Here is a 17,712-nt window from a genome sequence, read left to right as displayed (position 1 = left end):
AAATCACAAATAATTTATATACATTGTTACTCTGTCCGGCCTAATTAGTTCTCACAAAGACAAGCCAACACACGCTATTACTTACTAATACTTGGTAGCCGTCGATAAATAGTAGTATTTGACACATTAGTAGTAGTATATTTGACACATTATGCAGATATACAGTTATTTGGTAGGTACAGTGAGACGTATGAAAAGCGTACTCTCGCAGTATAATAATAGGAGAAAGCCTTCTTCTCGTTAAATTACACTAGTAACAGTGTGCATCATTTTATATAAATTGGTTCTGTAATCAGTATTATATTATTATAATTAATGATTCAGACAAACAAAATTGTCATTATACATATACATTATACAGACTAGGCAAGAGTCAAGAAGCTATGATAATTGGGGTTGAATCTATGATAATTGATAACTGGGGTTGAAGCTATGAAGCTATGAAGACAGTGGGCTGAAGCTGTAGAGATGGGGAAATGAAGCAGTGATCTTTATATTGACAGGAGCGGAAGCAGTGCTAAAACGGTAGTGACATGGCTGAAGCAAAGAGGACCGGAGTTGAAGTGGTTAAGGTGGTCTTGGACTCCGGACTCTCCGCCCGCGGGACAGCCACGCCACTATTTGGTCCAATTTTTGCTCAATTATACCAAATTTTTTATGAGCATGTTTAGAAGATTCCTTGACTCCCTATCGCTGAACATCAGCTGATCTCTCTGGTGAGTGATGCTCCCTGATGTGCAAGTTCACAGCAGAACAGTAAACAAATAAGAAGTCTCGGCTGCGTCTCCACTAACAAATTACTGACAAATATCCATCTTAACAGTCAGTATGCTGGCAACACAACTGATTGTGTCATTCACTATTCAGGCACCAGCCACCAACCATACACTCCTAAATTAGAATCGTCAGTTTCAAACCTGACACGGTTTCAGAGCATTAAACTGCGATATGGTTTTATTTCTGAGATTCCCAGCAGGACCACGAAATGACAACCATCTGACAGTGACTTGACAATCACTCCAAGACACCTGTTTAGGAGCAGTGCCTCCGAATGTTTATTGATATCTGATTATATTACAGTTCTCTATACTCCCAATATATTTTCTTCGAAAAGGAGATTCAACCAGTTTCAGTCTTACCACTTTTTTGGTGGTTCCTGTGACTATGGACAACACTTTCCTGTAGTTGTAGAGAAAACTTTGTTGTGGATTTATTCACAGACGGTCCCATAAATTTCTATTCTTGCCCTAACTAGTATGTAGGGTATACAGTATACAGGTGAGCATGTAGGGTATACAGGCAAGTATGTACTATATTGCAGGGTACACACATATACGCATAACTAAACAGGCACATAACTATTAACTATTCGACTAGAATGGGAGTCGCTAATCCCCGGTGATGTCAAAGTTTCCATGTTACCGACAGTACACTATCTATTGTAGTGGCCTGCAGAGACCGGGTGCTAATGAGAGGGAGAGCAGATGCAAATGCCGCTGGTATTTTAGTTTTACCTTTGATTTCCAGCGAGCAGTACAATGAGATTCAGTGCACTCGCACGCTTAGTTAATACGTCATGTGTGAACAATTCCTTATTGAGTAACTAGATGGTTAGTTAGTTTAAGTTAGTTAAAAGCGTCTGAGACGATTGAAACTAAGATGCCAAGACTTGGGATAAATATCTCAGAAATGTCACAAATATCTTAAGCGCACTATTATATATTCTAAAAGTTCGCCTTTTATGTTAAGTTCAATTTCATCATCATTAAATAAAGGAAAATACAAAAAAAGGAGGTGTTCAGACAACGGTGTTGATTTTATTGGATATTGAAGGCTGTTGACCTCTTCCGTAACTTTCGTTGTTGCTCATCAACCTTAAAACTTTAAAAGCCGTTGGTAAAACGTACCCGGAATTACAAGTAATATATAACTCGGGAAAATACTATATAACTCTAAATTCAACTGAGCACGATTCAAAATGGGCTAGACAGTAGAAACCGAGATAGTATATACTGGAGTATGTAATGTGATGACTGAGGAGCTACAGTGATTGTTGAACCACAGTTATATAAAAGGCTACATTCAGATAGACAAGGTTCAAGTACACCTATTATAAATATCTTATTATGAATTTGAGTCTTGGGCTGATCCTTAAATAGACCCATCTATAGTAAACGAAGTTTGCTATTATATACAGTTAACAATAGTCAATAACTGTTCACAATTCGTGGCTAGGTTTATTTAAAGAGCAAACTAAATCTCTTTGGGGCTTCAATGTTCTATCTTTTGGTGGTCACACTCACTTTGACCACAGCTCCCACTACGAAGAAAAACAAATATCTTTAAAAGAAGAACGAAGACAACTCATAATCTTTAAAAGTCACTATGTCTTCGTCAATAGCCATTTATACCCGATCCTTAGCATATCTTGAAGATCATCTATTTAGTGATAAATTGAACCTCTGCAACAACCGGAAGAGCAGTTCGTTTCGTGCATAGCCATTTAAATACTGAACATAGTACTCCGATCATTAGTACAAATTTACTCAGAGCCATCATGATAAGAACAATGCTCAACCGTAAAGTTGATAAAAACCATAACCCTTCTCCATGAGCCATAACTACAACCGTTCACGATTCTGGTTAAAGTGTACGATCAAACATAATTCAGTAATCATACACTAAAACCTTACCCTAACCTTAACTCTGAACTAAACCCTGATTGTCACTAAAATATTGCTCAAAAAGACACAAACTCCCGAAGGGTAGGGAAGAACATTAAATCCGCAACCTGCAACCTAAATAACTATTAAAGTATGAATGGTTTACAGATTTTCAAGCTGCACTGCATAGTACATACCTAGCTATTGAGGTGTAAAGATTCTGAAATCTGAACTACAATAAATATCTATTAAGTTTAATAAATACTGCGACCAGCATTGCAAGCAATGAACACTAATGTTATTAAGTGATAAAGGCGACAGTTTAATAAATCACAAAACGAGAGCGTACTACTTATCTTAGCACAACAAAAGCGACCAGCTCTCTTTACAAAGGTTAATAAAATACTTCAGGACACAGCTTCCGACCCTGGGAGTGGGTATATGTTCAGAGACTCAACAGGAGCAGCAGCATGTACAGACACCACCAACAGGAAGGCTGTCCTTTGTTGGAGAGGTGTTTAGTTAAACGGCTGCCAGTGCAGTAACTTATATTACAGAGTAGTACAGCAACTCATTACAGAACACAGGAAATTGTTCCAATAGTACATATTGGGTGCTGGGTCCTTGCAACTAGGCAAAACCTCTATTTGCAGACAGTTAATCTACACATATTTGTTAATATGATGATCGCATAACTCCATATTTGTTCTGACAACATCACATCAGAAATCCGTTACCTGCACAGCTGGCAATACTTACAGAACGCACTATAAACATCTGCTCATATTTAATCTTATATATCGAAATCTCGTGAATTTTCAACGTCATGGCCATGGCCATGCGACAATCAAAATTATAAATTCGTGAAAAATTACAAAACATGGGCTGGATCCAAAATGGCATTCAAACAGGATACAACCGTCATAGCTGTTAACAGATACGATATTATTGTTGGAACTACTTTCAGAACCGAAGACACCGGCTACTAGGGTGTCCACTGAACATCAATATCATTATGCTATCAAAAATGGATGATCATAAAATAAATTTTAACATTAGCCAAATGTATCCGTACTCTCGTGTCGTATGTACTTGTAAAGAACATAATATCGTGCAGCAGCTACTACTCCAGTGTGCTGCATATCATACAATCTATTACTGGGCGGCGCTCAGCCTGTCATTCCGCCTAATCTCTATTCGGTTTATGAACATTATAGCCTGGGGTCCCCAGGTAAACAATCTACTGTGAGCTTGAGGAGGGGTGGTTGAGACTGAAGAGGGTTATGAAGGGTAGGAGAGGGCGGTAGAGGGAGGTAGAGGGAGGTAGAGGGAGGTAGAGGGAGGTAGAGGGGAGGAAGAGGGAGGAAGAGGGGAGGAAGAGGGTCGAAGAGGTTGTCTGTCGACTAGGTGTGACAAAGAAAAAAGCGACATAATATTAAAATATTTGTCTGATAGTATTATAATTGTCGATTGGGCATGATGAATGGTTACCAAAATAGCAAAGTACAACAAAAATGTGGTCGAGAATAGTTGGGATGTACGAGCTTATTGTACGAGGAGAATTTAAACGATACAGAGGAATTTTAATTGGTATTAAGAGCAAACGTCAACGGACACATTCTGATTTTATCATGCTTAAGCATTAAGGGCAATCTTCCGGTGTAGACTCTACAATGATCAAGCAATGTGTGTTTTATAAAACTGACACTTCAGTGGAATTAGAACAGATCCAGATAGTACCGTTTACTAACTAATAATTTCGAAAAGATTATTGGCGGCCTTTTGACTGATGTTAAGCCTGCATATACTATTATATATTATGTAAGTATAAATATGAATTGCACAGCGTTGTTTCTGTTTTCTAGAGCTGAGTTGAGCGACGCCTCTCAGCTTTAGAAAAAACTTAAATAAGATTTGTCTGATCAAAGATAAATACAATAGCACGTAAAACTGTAACAAATGCCAGAGATAGCATAAAACGCATGCTCGAATAGTCAACAGAACTCGTGTTTAGTGTGGCAAGATTAGGTGTTAGTAAAACTGAATTCAGAGTGTCGTGCTACAAAGCACGGGATGTATAAATGCACCGCTAGCTTATTCATATTGCTAGCTAGGGCTGATCGGTAGCGCATTTGAAACTGTGATACGTCAACATGCAGCGGAGTGCACGTAATATGTTCTAGTTGTAAAGGAGCACGTAGTAAACATATATTAATATATACCGTTATACTATCTCTATATATATATATAGAAATAGTATGTATTATGTGTAGTTCTTTAAACGATCCTTTGAATTGCATGCGTATAGAGCGGCAACTACTCTAATGCATTTTATATCTGCTTGGTATTTCATGCAAAGTTTTTGCAGTAACTCAAGGATATATTGTTTTGTAAACCTTTGTTGGCCTTTTGTTTCATAGTAACATAAACAAGGTGCTTTGGGAAAAAATGAGTTAAAGTTCGCAATTAAACAACTGTTCATTCTAATAAGTTATTAATTATTCAATATTTGTACAGATTGGAAGTCGAAAGTAACTTTACCATCTTCTGGTTTGATTATCTTATAGTCCCCATAGTAATCATCTTCGACGAACAGTTTCCAGGATCCTATTTCCACCTGAGCCGCTTTTCCGTAGTAGCTGAATTCGAACTGACTAAACTCTTCAGCTGAGGCGTACAAAACTCGCCTCTTCCCTTCATCGTCGTAGATAGTTACCTTGCCCTTGATGAAGCACTGAGCGGCAGTTCCCGCGTAGTTGGAATCATAACAGCAGCCTCTAGCCTGACAGACCTCCTGGTTCAGGTTGGCACTGGAATCACATGGTGTGCGCTCCGAGGGGTGGGTGTCCGTGCAAATTTTCCATTCACTGCTAGGCCACCACTCGATAGTTTTTCTTCGGGCAGAAATAGAGCATAGGTTCTCCCAACCTCTGGAGAAGTAAGCGTATCCGCTGTAACCCCAACTTCCCCAACTGTTCTTCACGTACCAGTAATCCTTCTCATATCCGGCGACCACCACTGCGTGATTGGGAGTTGGGTTCGTCCCACACCCGTCGCCTCTGTAGGTGCCGGTAGTGTAGAAAGGTAATGCCCAGGAACTGTAAATGTCCACTTCCACGGGTCCTTCTGTAGCTAGAGCATGCTGTAGCCCAGCATCGTTCCTGGAGCGGTAACTAGCAAGATATGCCAACGGTTTAGCTCTTCTCAATGCGTTGTTGTAGGGTTTCTTCAGGTCTGTGCACTCTCCATCACTCCATCTGTATTTGTTGTCCTTTCGGATTGGTAGGTAGCCATACAATTTCGAATGAGAGATCTTGCTGTCAGTACCAGCCCAATTGATGGCTAGCTCACTCCAACCTCCCGTGCAGCCGTCACGTCTTCCTTCGAAGGTACAGTCCAGTAACGTCTGTTCCGAGAAGTCCCTGAATTCTCCGTGTTCCTTTAGATGCCTACCCTCCATGGCCCCAACAGCAGCAAAAGCCCAACAGCTTCCGCAGGACCATTGGTTCTTGACAGGACCCATGTCCCAGTATTGCTTCTCAGGATCGGTGGGGTCCAGTGGACTCGGATCGATTTCTAAGTTCGACTCTAATGCAGTGTCGTTAAGCTTCAGCCCGGTGAAGGCAGCCTTCTCCTCATCAGTCATATCTGCAAACAGTGTGAACCCAGCCACCCAATCACTCTGGATAGAGTTTATGTATTCGATAGTCTGAGCAGACTTCTTGAACTGACGGAATCGGGCCAGTTCATTTCTGAGTCCACCTCCGTAATTCTTGTTGAACTGAACTTTCCAATCCTTGAAGACTTGACGTAAATCTTTGTCTGCTTTCGCAGTCAGTGCTGCAAGACAGACTAGTTCTAGAACTATATAAAACCTCATCGTGTAAATGAAATAAAGAATTCTGTCTTGTTTTATATAAAGTAAATCTTTAGTGTCAAATTTGATTTATGGTCGCAAAATGATTAAATTGAATTTGAACGTAGATCACTAAAAAAGCGTCGCTCAATTGGATTAAGGAATCAAATTTAGTGGCTGTGTAAACCGAGAAAATTGGTGATAAATGAATTGAGGGGATACATTTTGAATTGTTTGAACTTGTAAATCTCCATACTTAATACTGAAGTCTCCCCATTATCTGCCACCTGAAGGCTTTGAAAAACGAATCCTTGGAGTTCTAAAAAGCACAATTCTTTTGTAGGTCATGATCCGGACATAAATAATATAGATGTGGATACTGGCGGGGAGGTGATAATTGTTTGTTTACGTTTTAAGTGGCGCCTCCATTCAGCAGGTTGAAGATGTGATGCAAATTTTGTATTATAGAAGGCTTGTAACACTTGTAACGCATTGTAACGGCCCATCATATTATAAGAGCTTGAGATGCCGGTCCCGTCCATTCGTTTTATGTTTTTGACCTATTGACATTGGCCGAAAGTCTGCTTCTAAAAGCAGAGGTTTGCTCGCGCCTCGCATTTCCATGCAAAATATCTTCAGAGTTCATGTTCGTTGACGTTAGGTCTAGTTGAGTAGTAATGCTCGATTCCGTATGAAACTCTGAAAGTTGTAAACTTTGTCCAAATTTTTAGCAATTTTCTGCACATAATATGACGACAAAATCATAATTGGAACATTGTAGGTTTACCATCGGTTAATACCTATTAAATTTAGAGACTTCATCAAGGTTCTTTTTTATTACATCATAGCCTTTGAATATTTGTATCATTTTAGTAATCACTTACACTAGTAAAACGTAACAATACCAGCCATGAGCTAACTACGGAGTCCAAACCAGATAAATATCAGACCACCAAACTTCCGGAAATTTTAAAATTGATTGATTTGTCCAATATTTACTCATCAACAATAAATATTTACTCATCATGAGCAAATATTTGACAAATCAATCAATCTTATGCCTAAGATGCTCCTTAATGGAATTGCTCGTAATTTATAGTTCATGGGATGTTCGTGTATGTCTTTTAAGACAAAATGACAAGTGAAAACAGTATCGCAATGAAACAAAGTTTTTATTCTCTGAATTTTCTTAGTTACTCAATATTTGTACAGATTGGAAGTCAAAAGTAACTTTACCATCTTCTGGTTTGATTATCTTATAGTCCCCATAGTAATCATCTTCGACGAACAGTTTCCAGGATCCTATTTCCACTTGAGCTGCTTTTCCGTAATAGCTGAATTCGAACTGACTAAACTCTTCAGCTGAGGCGTACAAAACCCGCCTTTTCTCTTCTTCGTCGTAAATAGTTACCTTGCCCTTGATGAAGCACTGAGCGGCAGTTCCCGCGTAGTTGGAATCATAACAGCAGCCTCTAGCCTGACAGACCTCCTGGTTTAGGTTAGCACTGGAGTCACATGGTGTGCGCTCCGAGGGATGAGTGTCTGTACAGATCTTCCATTCATTGTTAGGCCTCCACTCGATAGTTTTTCTGGAACTAGAGATGGAACAGAGGTTCTCCCAACCTCTGGAGAAGTAAGCGTATCCGCTGTAACCCCAACTCCCCCAACTGTTCTTCACGTACCAGTAATCTTTCTCATATCCAGCTGCCACCACTGCATGATTGGGAGTAGGGTTTGTCCCACACCCGTCCCCTCTGTAGGTGCCGGTAGTATAGAAAGGTAAAGCCCAGGAGCTGTATATGTACACCACTACGGGTCCCTCTGTAGCTAGAGCGTGCTGTAGTCCGGCATCGTTCCTAGATTTGTACTGGGCTAGATAAGCGTACGGTTTTGCTCTTCTTAATGCATTGTTGTATGGTTTCTTTAGGTCTACGCACTCTTTATCATCGCCTCTGTATTTGTTGTCCTTTCGGATTGGTAGGTAACCGTAGAATTGTGAGTGAGAGATCTTGCTGTCACTCCCGGCCCATCTGATAGCTGACTCACTCCATCCTCCCTTGCAGCCGTCCCTTCTCCCTTCGAAAGTACAGTCCAGTAGCGTTTGTTCGGAAAAGTCCCTGAATTCTCCGTGTTCCTTTAAATGCATACCTTCCATGGCTCCAACAGCTGCAAAAGCCCAACAACTTCCGCAGGACCACTGGTTCTTTGTCGGACCCATATCCCAATATTGCTTCTCGGGATCGGTAGGGTCCAGTGGACTCGGCCCCACTCCTAAGTTCGACTCTAATGCGGTGTCGTTGGACTTCAGCCCGGTGAAGGCAGCCTTCTCCTCATCAGTCATATCTGCAAACAGTGTGAACCCAGCCACCCAATCACTCTGGATAGAGTTTATGTATTCGATAGTCTGAGCAGACTTCTTGAACTGGCGGAATCGGGCCAGTTCATTTCTGAGTCCACCTCCGTAATTCCTGTTGAACTCTACTTTCCAATCCTTGAAGACTTGACGTAAATCTTTGTCTGCATTCGCAGTCAGTGCTGCAAGACAGACCAGTCCTAGAACTATAAATCTCATCGTGTAAATGAAATAAAGAATTCTGTCTTGTTTTATATCAAGTATATCTACAGTGTCGAATTTGATTTGTGGGCGTAAAATAATCCAATTGCATTGAACGTAGAACAAATCGTCGCTCAATTGGATTAAGAAATCAAATTGAGTGGATGTGCAAACCGAGAAAATTGATGGTAAATGAATTGAGGGTGCTAAATTTTGAATTGTTTGAAGTCTCTATACTTAAAGTTAATACTAAAATCTTTCCTATTATCTGCCACCTGAAGACGTTGGCCGTAGATAATCATAAATGGAATACAAATGAATCCTTGGAGTTCTAAAAAGCACAATTGTTTTTTGGGTCATTATCCGGACATATATGTACAAATGATTGCCCATCATATTATAAGAGCTTCAGATGCCGGACCATTGGGTGTTTATGTAAACCTTTCAGACAAATTGAAAAATGATAAAATTATATCGCAATGAAACAACTTTCTTTATTCTCTGTATTTTATTAGTTATTCAATATTTTATTAGTTATTCAATATTAGTTATTCAATATTTGTACAGATTGGAAGTCAAAAGTAACTTTACCATCTTCTGGTTTGATTATCTTATAGTCCCCATAGTAATCATCTTCGACGAACAGTTTCCAGGATCCTATTTCCACCTGAGCCGCTTTTCCGTAGTAGCTGAATTCGAACTGACTAAACTCTTCAGCTGAGGCGTACAAAACTCGCCTCTTCCCTTCACCGTCGTAAATAGTTACCTTGCCCTTGATGAAGCACTGAGCGGCAGTTCCCGCGTAGTTGGAATCATAACAGCAGCCTCTAGCCTGACAGACCTCCTGGTTCAGGTTGGCACTGGAGTCACATGGTGTCCGCTCCGAGGGATGGGTGTCTGTACAAATCTTCCAATTCTCGTTAGGCCTCCACTCGAGTATCTTCCTTCTGCTAGAAATGGAGCAGAGGTTCTCCCAACCTCTGGAGAAGTAAGCGTATCCGCTGTAACCCCAACTTCCCCAACTGTTCTTCACGTACCAGTAATCCTTCTCATATCCAGCGACCACCACTGCATGATTGGGAGTAGGGTTCTCCCCGCACCCTGTTCCTTTGTAGGTGCCGGTAGTGTAGAAAGGTAGAGCCCAGGAACTGTAAATACTTACAATGATAGGACCTTGTGTAGCCAGAGCATGTTGCAACCCAGCATCGGTTCTGGACGGGATCTCAGCAGTATACGCGTACGGCTTTGCACGTCGAAGTGCGTTATTGTAGGGTTTCTTCAGGTCTGTGCACTCTCCATCTCTGCCTTTGTATTTGTTGTCCTGTTGGAGAGGAAGATAACCGTAATCTTCAGAGTTAGATATCCTGCTGTCACTCCCAGCCCATCTGATGGCTGACTCACTCCATCCTCCTTTGCAGCCGTCTCTGTACCCTTCAAAAGCACAGTCCAGTATCGTTTGCACGGAAAAATCCCTGAATTCTCCGTGCTCTTTCAGGTGCATACCCTCCATGGCCCCAACACCAGCAAAAGCCCAACAACTTCCGCAAGACCCTTGATTCTTGACAGGACCCATGTCCCAATATTGTTTTTCAGGATCGGTGGGGTCCAGTGGACTCGGACCGTATTCTACGCTCGGCTCTGATGCGGTGTCGTTCAACTTCAGCCCGGTGAAGGCAGCCTTCTCCTCATCAGTCATATCTGCAAACAGTGTGAACCCAGCCACCCAATCACTCTGGATAGAGTTTATGTATTCGATAGTCTGAGCAGACTTTTTGAACTGACGGAATCGGGCCAGTTCATTTCTGAGTCCACCTCCGTAATTCTTGCTGAACTGAACTTTCCAATCCTTGAAGACTTGACGTAAATCTTTGTCTGCATTCGCAGTCAGGGCTGCAAGACAGACCAGTCCTAGAACTACATAAAACCTCATCGTGTAAATAAAATGCTTACTTCTTGTTCTACATTAAATAAGGCTTGCATTTGATTCATGGCGCGTTAAATAATTCGATTGAACGTACAGCACTAAAATTAATTAAAAATCAAATTAAGAAGCTTCAGGTGGAAGTTTAAAGTGAGAAAATTGATGACAAATGGATTAAAAGTGCTAAATATTGAATTATTAGCACTATAGCATATATCGTTATACTTTAAACTGAACACACTACACAATTATTCATAGCCCGAAGCTGAAAACGTGCTGAGAATTCGAATGGTAATATTTACTTGTAGTTTTGAAAGCACAAGTGTTTCAGCTATGGTCCGTACATAAAATTAAATGATAAATCACCATAAGTGTAAACGTGCTTGATTTATTATTTGTTTACGGAATTGGTACGAGACTATGAACCTGGATCTTCGACGGAAGTCAAGTCATCGGACATAATTGTCACGGACAAGTTTTTCATGGACCACATTTTTCACGGACATAATTATTCACGCTGCGCTCGACATGACCGCCCAAACACTTTAATAAGTGTTTTAATCTTTTTCTGAACTATAGAATGTGACTGAGGAGTGATTACATTTGTCCTAGTATACTAATAAACTAATATAGTAAATGGCTACACATATCTAAGCATATGTACTATGTAGGGACACACACACTAAAATTAATGGAAATAATTACCGGACTTTATTATTCACAGAAATGAATGCCACAGACATTATTTTCACTGACTTAATTATTCACGCTAAGGTCTTTAGCGTGAAAGTATAAATGTCCGTGAAAATTATGACCGATAAGGTAGTAGGGCATATTTAGGACTAAGGGTTTCTATATTAGTATTACAAGATAGTTATGAACCACTTTAAGATAAGACACGGACCGAGGAAGAGTTTGACGTATCATGACAGTTACACAAGATCTGAATGTCGCGTCGAAGGCTGGAAATTTCAAACATTAATGTTATCATAACAAGTTGAAATTGACGTGTACTGAAGATTTATAGCACCACTTCGTCATCCTCCCGGGTTAATGTAAATATTTTATCGAAGAAAGACATCAGTGGCATCATGATAACTAAATAAACTCAAATTCTTCGAGAAATTAGCTCACTCTCTTGCGGCTCTGTGGGCCATCTTCCATCTTCATTCTACAACCACCGAGCTTCAATGGATGAAGGTTAAGGTGCAGAATCAGATAAGACCGACCGTGTCCAAGTAACTCCTACGTTACCAACAATAATGATAATGGCATCTTCTTATTAATACAGACGGATATTTGTATCTGATGACTTTACTTAGAACTCTTAAAAATTGGTTCAATCAAACTTTAACTAGTGAGCGGAGCTAATTTGAGCAATATGCCTGCTAGTACTTTAAGCTTGCATAAAGTTTCGTCCCTCGGGAAACACATCAAAAGTAACTGATACAAATTACTAAGGAAATAATAAAAATATATGTTGATTCTCTTAACAAAACTTAACAAAAGATCATGACTCACCGCTTACCTTGCACGTGCATGGTTCCGTAACTACGAGACCACAATAAAGTCACATCACGTGACAGGTATTGTGTCACTGTTACATAATCACGGATAATAACCACTGACAACAACCACACGGAACTGAGCACTGCGGCGGAGGACGGTACAGAGGACAACGCTACGGTGGAACTTTTCAAAAAGGGTGAACAACGCAGCTAAATCACATGGCACTAAGATTACCATTTTTGTAGATTGAATCGAATTAATTGGTTGATCTGATCGCTTTTTTTTCTAAAACGCTCCATGCGTTATATTATGAACTCATAAAATCCTTCGTTTATTTTGTTGTTAAAATTTTATTCCTACGCAAGGGCTGCAGACTTGTTTAACACATGGTAACTCTTGTATGTTGACGATGAACACCCTTTTGGAAAGTTGCGCCCTGATCTCAAACGTAGTCTCCTTTACCCCGACTTAAATTACTCTAGATGAAAAAATCATACAAACTTCCTTTCTGACCAGAACAGCTCTCAGCTATCAAAGAAGCTTGAACGTACCTTGTAAATAACACCAGGGAGACCACATAATATGGTCTGCTTGTCTCTTCTCTGCTAGTGCCATGTTCTCTCCTCTGCTTATAGTCCCTTCTCAGTCTCTGCACCAGCTATTTTCTCAAGCTTAACGAAATATTATCACTATCAGCAACTGTTACTGCTCCTTGAACACCCTCGTTCAACGGTAAATATAATTGTCGTAACGCGACATACTTAAGTCGTAAATTAGTCCTCGTACCTACGATGCAGTTTTGTTAGCATACCTGTCGTATTCAAGACATTTCACTGCGCAGCACATCGAAATGGTAAACGCATGCCACAATTACTGTTGTTCTGTTGTAAATACGACAGTTAACTTTCGTTAATACGCCAGGTATGTCGATAAAACTGTCTGGTTTACGGCAGGTATGTCGTGTTAAGACAGGCAAATTTTCATAAATACTAGCGATGTGGCTATATTAGTGGCTGGTGGCAGGAAACAGGGAGTGAAGAAGCAGGAATGTTAAGCTAAATTTAAACACGCTGATCACCTTATAGCAGAGTGCAGTAATAAGACCCAATTCTTCTTGTTTGAGTTCTTGCATCTGCACCAGCCTACCACGGAAATCAAAGATACTTGTACATAATATGAAAGTCTGATTATATTACCGAAAGTTTCAGCTGAGCGAAATTCCGAAACAAACGCGTACTGGAGAAGAAATCATCACGGTGAAATGGTTTCGTAATATTATCGATAATCTCATTTTAAATGCAGTCGCTCATTGTAACTTCTTTCATCTTTGTAAAAGGAATTTGAAAGGTAGCCCACCTTGTTGGAGAAAAGCGATTAATCACTGTATGGTCGTTATCACGTGACTAACTTGACAAACAAACCAAAACCTCCAACTCTAACCCGATCCCTAACCGACAAAAATCACATACTGCAAAGCTTCAAAAGGTTTTAATCGTTAGCTGTATCATGTTTATCGCGTACAGTATCAGCATAATAGTAAAATTAGTTGGTTAGTAGGCTTACTTTGCAGTGCAGGCTTGTCCGCCGCCGCCGAACGCCGCCGCCGCCGGGTGATTTTGCCACGCCGAACGCCGCCGATACACCCCGGCGTACATCGGCGTACGGCGTGCATTTTCTGACTTCAAAATAATTCTGTCTTCATTTGAAGATATCAGTGTTACTGATAGCGATTAGCGGCTAGGGGCAACACACACATGATACACACCTTTAGCTAACTTAACAATATTGATTATCAGAAGAACTGAGCAGATACCTACTTATAAGTTTGACTGAAGAAGAAATTTTACAATTCGAACTTTTAAGATTTTGGGCCGATAGGCAAAAAACTTTCCCAATACTCTCAAACATAGTAAGAATAGTGCATTGTATACCTGCCAGTAGTGCGGAAATTGAAAGAACCTGGTCGGCTGCAGGTTTAATTCTTTCTAGTTAGCGATCTAGGATGAATGTTAAGAATTTCAAATATACACTGTTTTGTTCTAAAAACTATGATTTTGTTTCCAACAAAAAATATTGAGAGATCCATTGATTTCAGCAATAATTTATTGTTTATGTATTTTACCTTAAATAAAATAATTGTATCAATTTGTTTCAACTTTTATTTGATAGCAGATAATACCATAACAATATACCAACATCATTTGTTGAAGTTAAGTCTAAATTACCCAAATTAAGTACATGATCATATTCATATTTCATAGACCTCAATTTTGTTGGCCTTGATTTCACGGCTCACGCCGGCGTACGCCGCCGCCGCCGGTGTAATTTTAGTGAAACGCCGCCGCCGATCCATTTAGCCACGGCGGACAAGCCTGTTGCAGTGAAGTCGGGTATAATCTTTTAATTGGCTCATTCTTACTTATTTTTGATTTAGACAAGGTTATTTACAGATCTTTGACAATAAATGTTACAACTTACTATCTTACAACGGTTTTAATCTATTTCTCATCAATTAGTCTGTTACGTTACCAGGTGAGACTTCAGAGTTCAGTTATCTCCTCAGCTGACCTGGCCCCTGGTGTTTTATTAGGTTATTTCAAAGTTCACAACTTTAAGTCCCTTAATTCAATTCTGTCACAATTCTGTCAGACTTGAACAGTTCACAAGATTTTATTTTTATTTCAGATCAACTTCATTCACAAATCGCTCTGTTATGAGATTCATCATTTTAGGATTAGTTTGTTTTGCAGTCCTGGCTGCTACCGCAGACCAAGATCTACGTCAAACCTTTAAGGATTGGAAAGTAACTTTCAACAAGAATTACGGAGGTGGACTCAGAAATGAACTGGCCCGATTCCGTCAGTTCAAGAAGTCTGCTCAGACTATCGAATACATAAACTCTATCCAGAGTGATTGGGTGGCTGGGTTCACACTGTTTGCAGATATGACTGATGAGGAGAAGGCTGCCTTCACCGGGCTGAAGTTGAACGACACCGCATCAGAGCCGAGCGTAGAATACGGTCAGAATCCACTGGACCCCACCGATCCCGAAAAGCAATATTGGGACATGGGTCCTGTCAAGAATCAATGGTTTTGCGGAAGTTGTTGGGCTTTTGCTGCTGTTGGGGCCATAGAGGGTATGCACCTGAAGGAGCACGGGAATTTCCTTCGCTGGATCCGAGAGTCCTATATCCAAATCTAATGATTACGGCTATCTCCCGCTTAGGAAGGATAATCCCTACAAAGGTAATGACCGCGAATGCACAGAGTTGAAGACCCCTCACTCCAATGGTCTGCGCAGAGCCAAGCCCTACGCTCACCTTGCCCGGTATGGGACAAGGAATGATGCAGGGTTACAACACGCTCTAGCTACAGAGGGACCCGTAGTGGTGTACATATACAGCTCCTGGGCTCTTCCTTTCTATACTACCGGCACCTACAGAGGGACAGGGTGTGGGACAAACCCCCAATACAACCACGCAGTGGTGGCAGCTGGATATGAGAAAGATTACTGGTACGTGAAGAACAGTTGGGGGAGTCTGTGGGGTTACAGTGGTTACGTCTACTTCTCCAGAGGTTGGGAGAACCTCTGTTCCATCTCTAGTTCCAGAAAAACTATCGAGTGGAGGGCTAACAATGAATGGAAGATTTGTACAGACACCCATCCCTCGGAGCGGACACCATGTGACTCCAGTGCCAACCTGAACCAGGAGGTCTGTCAGGCTAGAGGCTGCTGTTATGATTCCAACTACGCGGGAACTGCCGCTCAGTGCTTCATCAAGGGCAAGGTAACTATTTACGACGATGAAGGGAAGAGGCGAGTTTTGTACGCCTCAGCTGAAGAGTTTAGTCAGTTCGAATTCAGCTACTACGGAAAAGCGGCTCAGGTGGAAATAGGATCCTGGAAACTGTTCGTCGAAGATGATTACTATGGGGACTATAAGATAATCAAACCAGAAGATGGTAAAGTTACTTTCGACTTCCAATCTGTACAAATATTAAATTAGAATATTAATCCTGTTGGAACCAGTGTGTTAGCCAAAGATCTTATTGGCGTTGCTAACCAACCTAGGTAGTCATCTTGTAACATGTTCAACTTATAAAATTCAGAGAATTCTTTCATTTTTTAACGAGAATTATAGCTTAACAATGCTCTCATATTTGTTCCCATATTTATTAATTGACAATATTTTAATTCATTAACTTCTTGCTTCTTTAACAGAGTATAATCAGTACATATTTTCCAGTTTCCATCTAACTTTGAGTTTTAAACTAATTTATGGGAGTCACATTTTTACAACACAGAACAGTGATTGGTCTATACTCTCCCAAAGTCAAATGCAATGCTAAATTAAATATAGATTCAATTACCACTATAGAGAAAAGTGCTATTTTAAAGATGATTTATGGAGTAGTGATTGTTGTATATGTGTATATGATCTGTCTGTTATTGGCGGGGGCCATTGAAACAGCAAGTGAATACTCAGAATAAACATTTCGTATGCATCGCTCGTACAAGATCGGACTACACCTGACCAATGACTGGGACTGACTTATGAACAGTGCAAATCTTGTAGTCCTAATGATCATCTATTCAAAGAAACAAAATGGAATAGCCCTATGGATAGTGAAGTATGGTTGTCCCAGACGTTACTCTTCCGCTAAGTGTAGTGGACATCAGTTCCTAAGTAACATGTTCACCATCTGGACGACCATTCTGAACTTAGTTTTGCTTGTTATCTGCAATACAAGCATACTTAACCCAGGTCCAGTTGATAACAATAACCTCAGTCATCTAAAGGTAATGTACCAAAATTTGAGAGGGCTTGTCCCCTTTAGTGGCCTAGCATCTAAAAACATGCCGCTTGATGCTGGTAAACTACTAGAGCTCCAATCTAAGATCTATGAAGACAAGCCTGATGTTATTGTTCTGACTGAGACTTGGCTTTCAAAAGAGCACCTGGAAAATGAGATCCTCCCTGATAGCATCTACAAGATATATCGGAAGGATAGATCCAAAAGATCCCACCCCCCGGATCCTGATAACCCAAATAAGTTTCGAAGGAAGGGGGGTGGAGTCCTTATTGCAGTCAAGACTGGCATCAGTATTGAAAATGACAAGATTGATGTCAGCTCTAGGGCTGAAATGATCTCAGTCAGCCTAAAATCAAACAACACATGCTACTGCATAACTGCCTGCTATAGAGTT

At 40.5% G+C, this 17,712-nt stretch overlaps 4 protein-coding genes across 4 annotated transcripts; 1 reads left to right on the top strand and 3 right to left on the bottom strand.

Moving 5' to 3' along the window:
* Positions 1 to 5,157: 5,157 nt before the first annotated feature.
* On the bottom strand, positions 5,158 to 6,543 carry LOC134824727 (digestive cysteine proteinase 3-like). The gene has a single exon (XM_063836731.1). The coding sequence runs from the start codon at positions 6,541 to 6,543 to the stop codon at positions 5,158 to 5,160; it is 1,386 nt and encodes a 461-aa protein (XP_063692801.1).
* A 1,165-nt stretch (positions 6,544 to 7,708) lies between these two features.
* LOC134824634 (digestive cysteine proteinase 3-like) lies at positions 7,709 to 9,091 on the bottom strand. Its single transcript, XM_063836628.1, has one exon. It carries the CDS (start codon positions 9,089 to 9,091, stop codon positions 7,709 to 7,711), a length of 1,383 nt encoding a protein of 460 aa, XP_063692698.1.
* A 516-nt stretch (positions 9,092 to 9,607) lies between these two features.
* On the bottom strand, positions 9,608 to 11,029 carry LOC134820719 (cathepsin K-like). Its single transcript, XM_063831295.1, has one exon. The coding sequence runs from the start codon at positions 11,001 to 11,003 to the stop codon at positions 9,618 to 9,620; it is 1,386 nt and encodes a 461-aa protein (XP_063687365.1). The 5' UTR covers positions 11,004 to 11,029; the 3' UTR covers positions 9,608 to 9,617.
* Positions 11,030 to 15,216: 4,187 nt separating this feature from the next.
* On the top strand, positions 15,217 to 16,510 carry LOC134824562 (uncharacterized). Its single transcript, XM_063836505.1, has 2 exons — positions 15,217 to 15,593; positions 15,730 to 16,510. Exons 1-2 carry the CDS (start codon positions 15,217 to 15,219, stop codon positions 16,508 to 16,510), a joined length of 1,158 nt encoding a protein of 385 aa, XP_063692575.1.
* Positions 16,511 to 17,712: the final 1,202 nt, after the last annotated feature.

This window comes from Bolinopsis microptera, chromosome 1 (assembly GCF_026151205.1).
Source record: "Bolinopsis microptera isolate Bmic1 chromosome 1, MBARI_Bmic_1.0, whole genome shotgun sequence".
Taxonomy (NCBI): Eukaryota; Metazoa; Ctenophora; class Tentaculata; order Lobata; family Bolinopsidae; genus Bolinopsis; species Bolinopsis microptera.
Note: the sequence above shows the minus strand (reverse complement) of the source record. Positions and strands in the feature narration are given on the sequence as shown.

Bases quoted from the DNA above. Each gene is read 5' to 3' on its own strand.
- LOC134820719 (XM_063831295.1), bottom strand. From the start codon at position 11,003: ATGAGGTTTTATGTAGTTCTAGGACTGGTCTGTCTTGCAGCCCTGACT.
- LOC134824634 (XM_063836628.1), bottom strand. From the start codon at position 9,091: ATGAGATTTATAGTTCTAGGACTGGTCTGTCTTGCAGCACTGACTGCG.
- LOC134824562 (XM_063836505.1), top strand. From the start codon at position 15,217: ATGAGATTCATCATTTTAGGATTAGTTTGTTTTGCAGTCCTGGCTGCT. The intron at 15,594-15,729 runs GTTTTGCGGAAG...TCTCCCGCTTAG, and splicing joins GGTCCTGTCAAGAATCAATG to GAAGGATAATCCCTACAAAG.
- LOC134824727 (XM_063836731.1), bottom strand. From the start codon at position 6,543: ATGAGGTTTTATATAGTTCTAGAACTAGTCTGTCTTGCAGCACTGACT.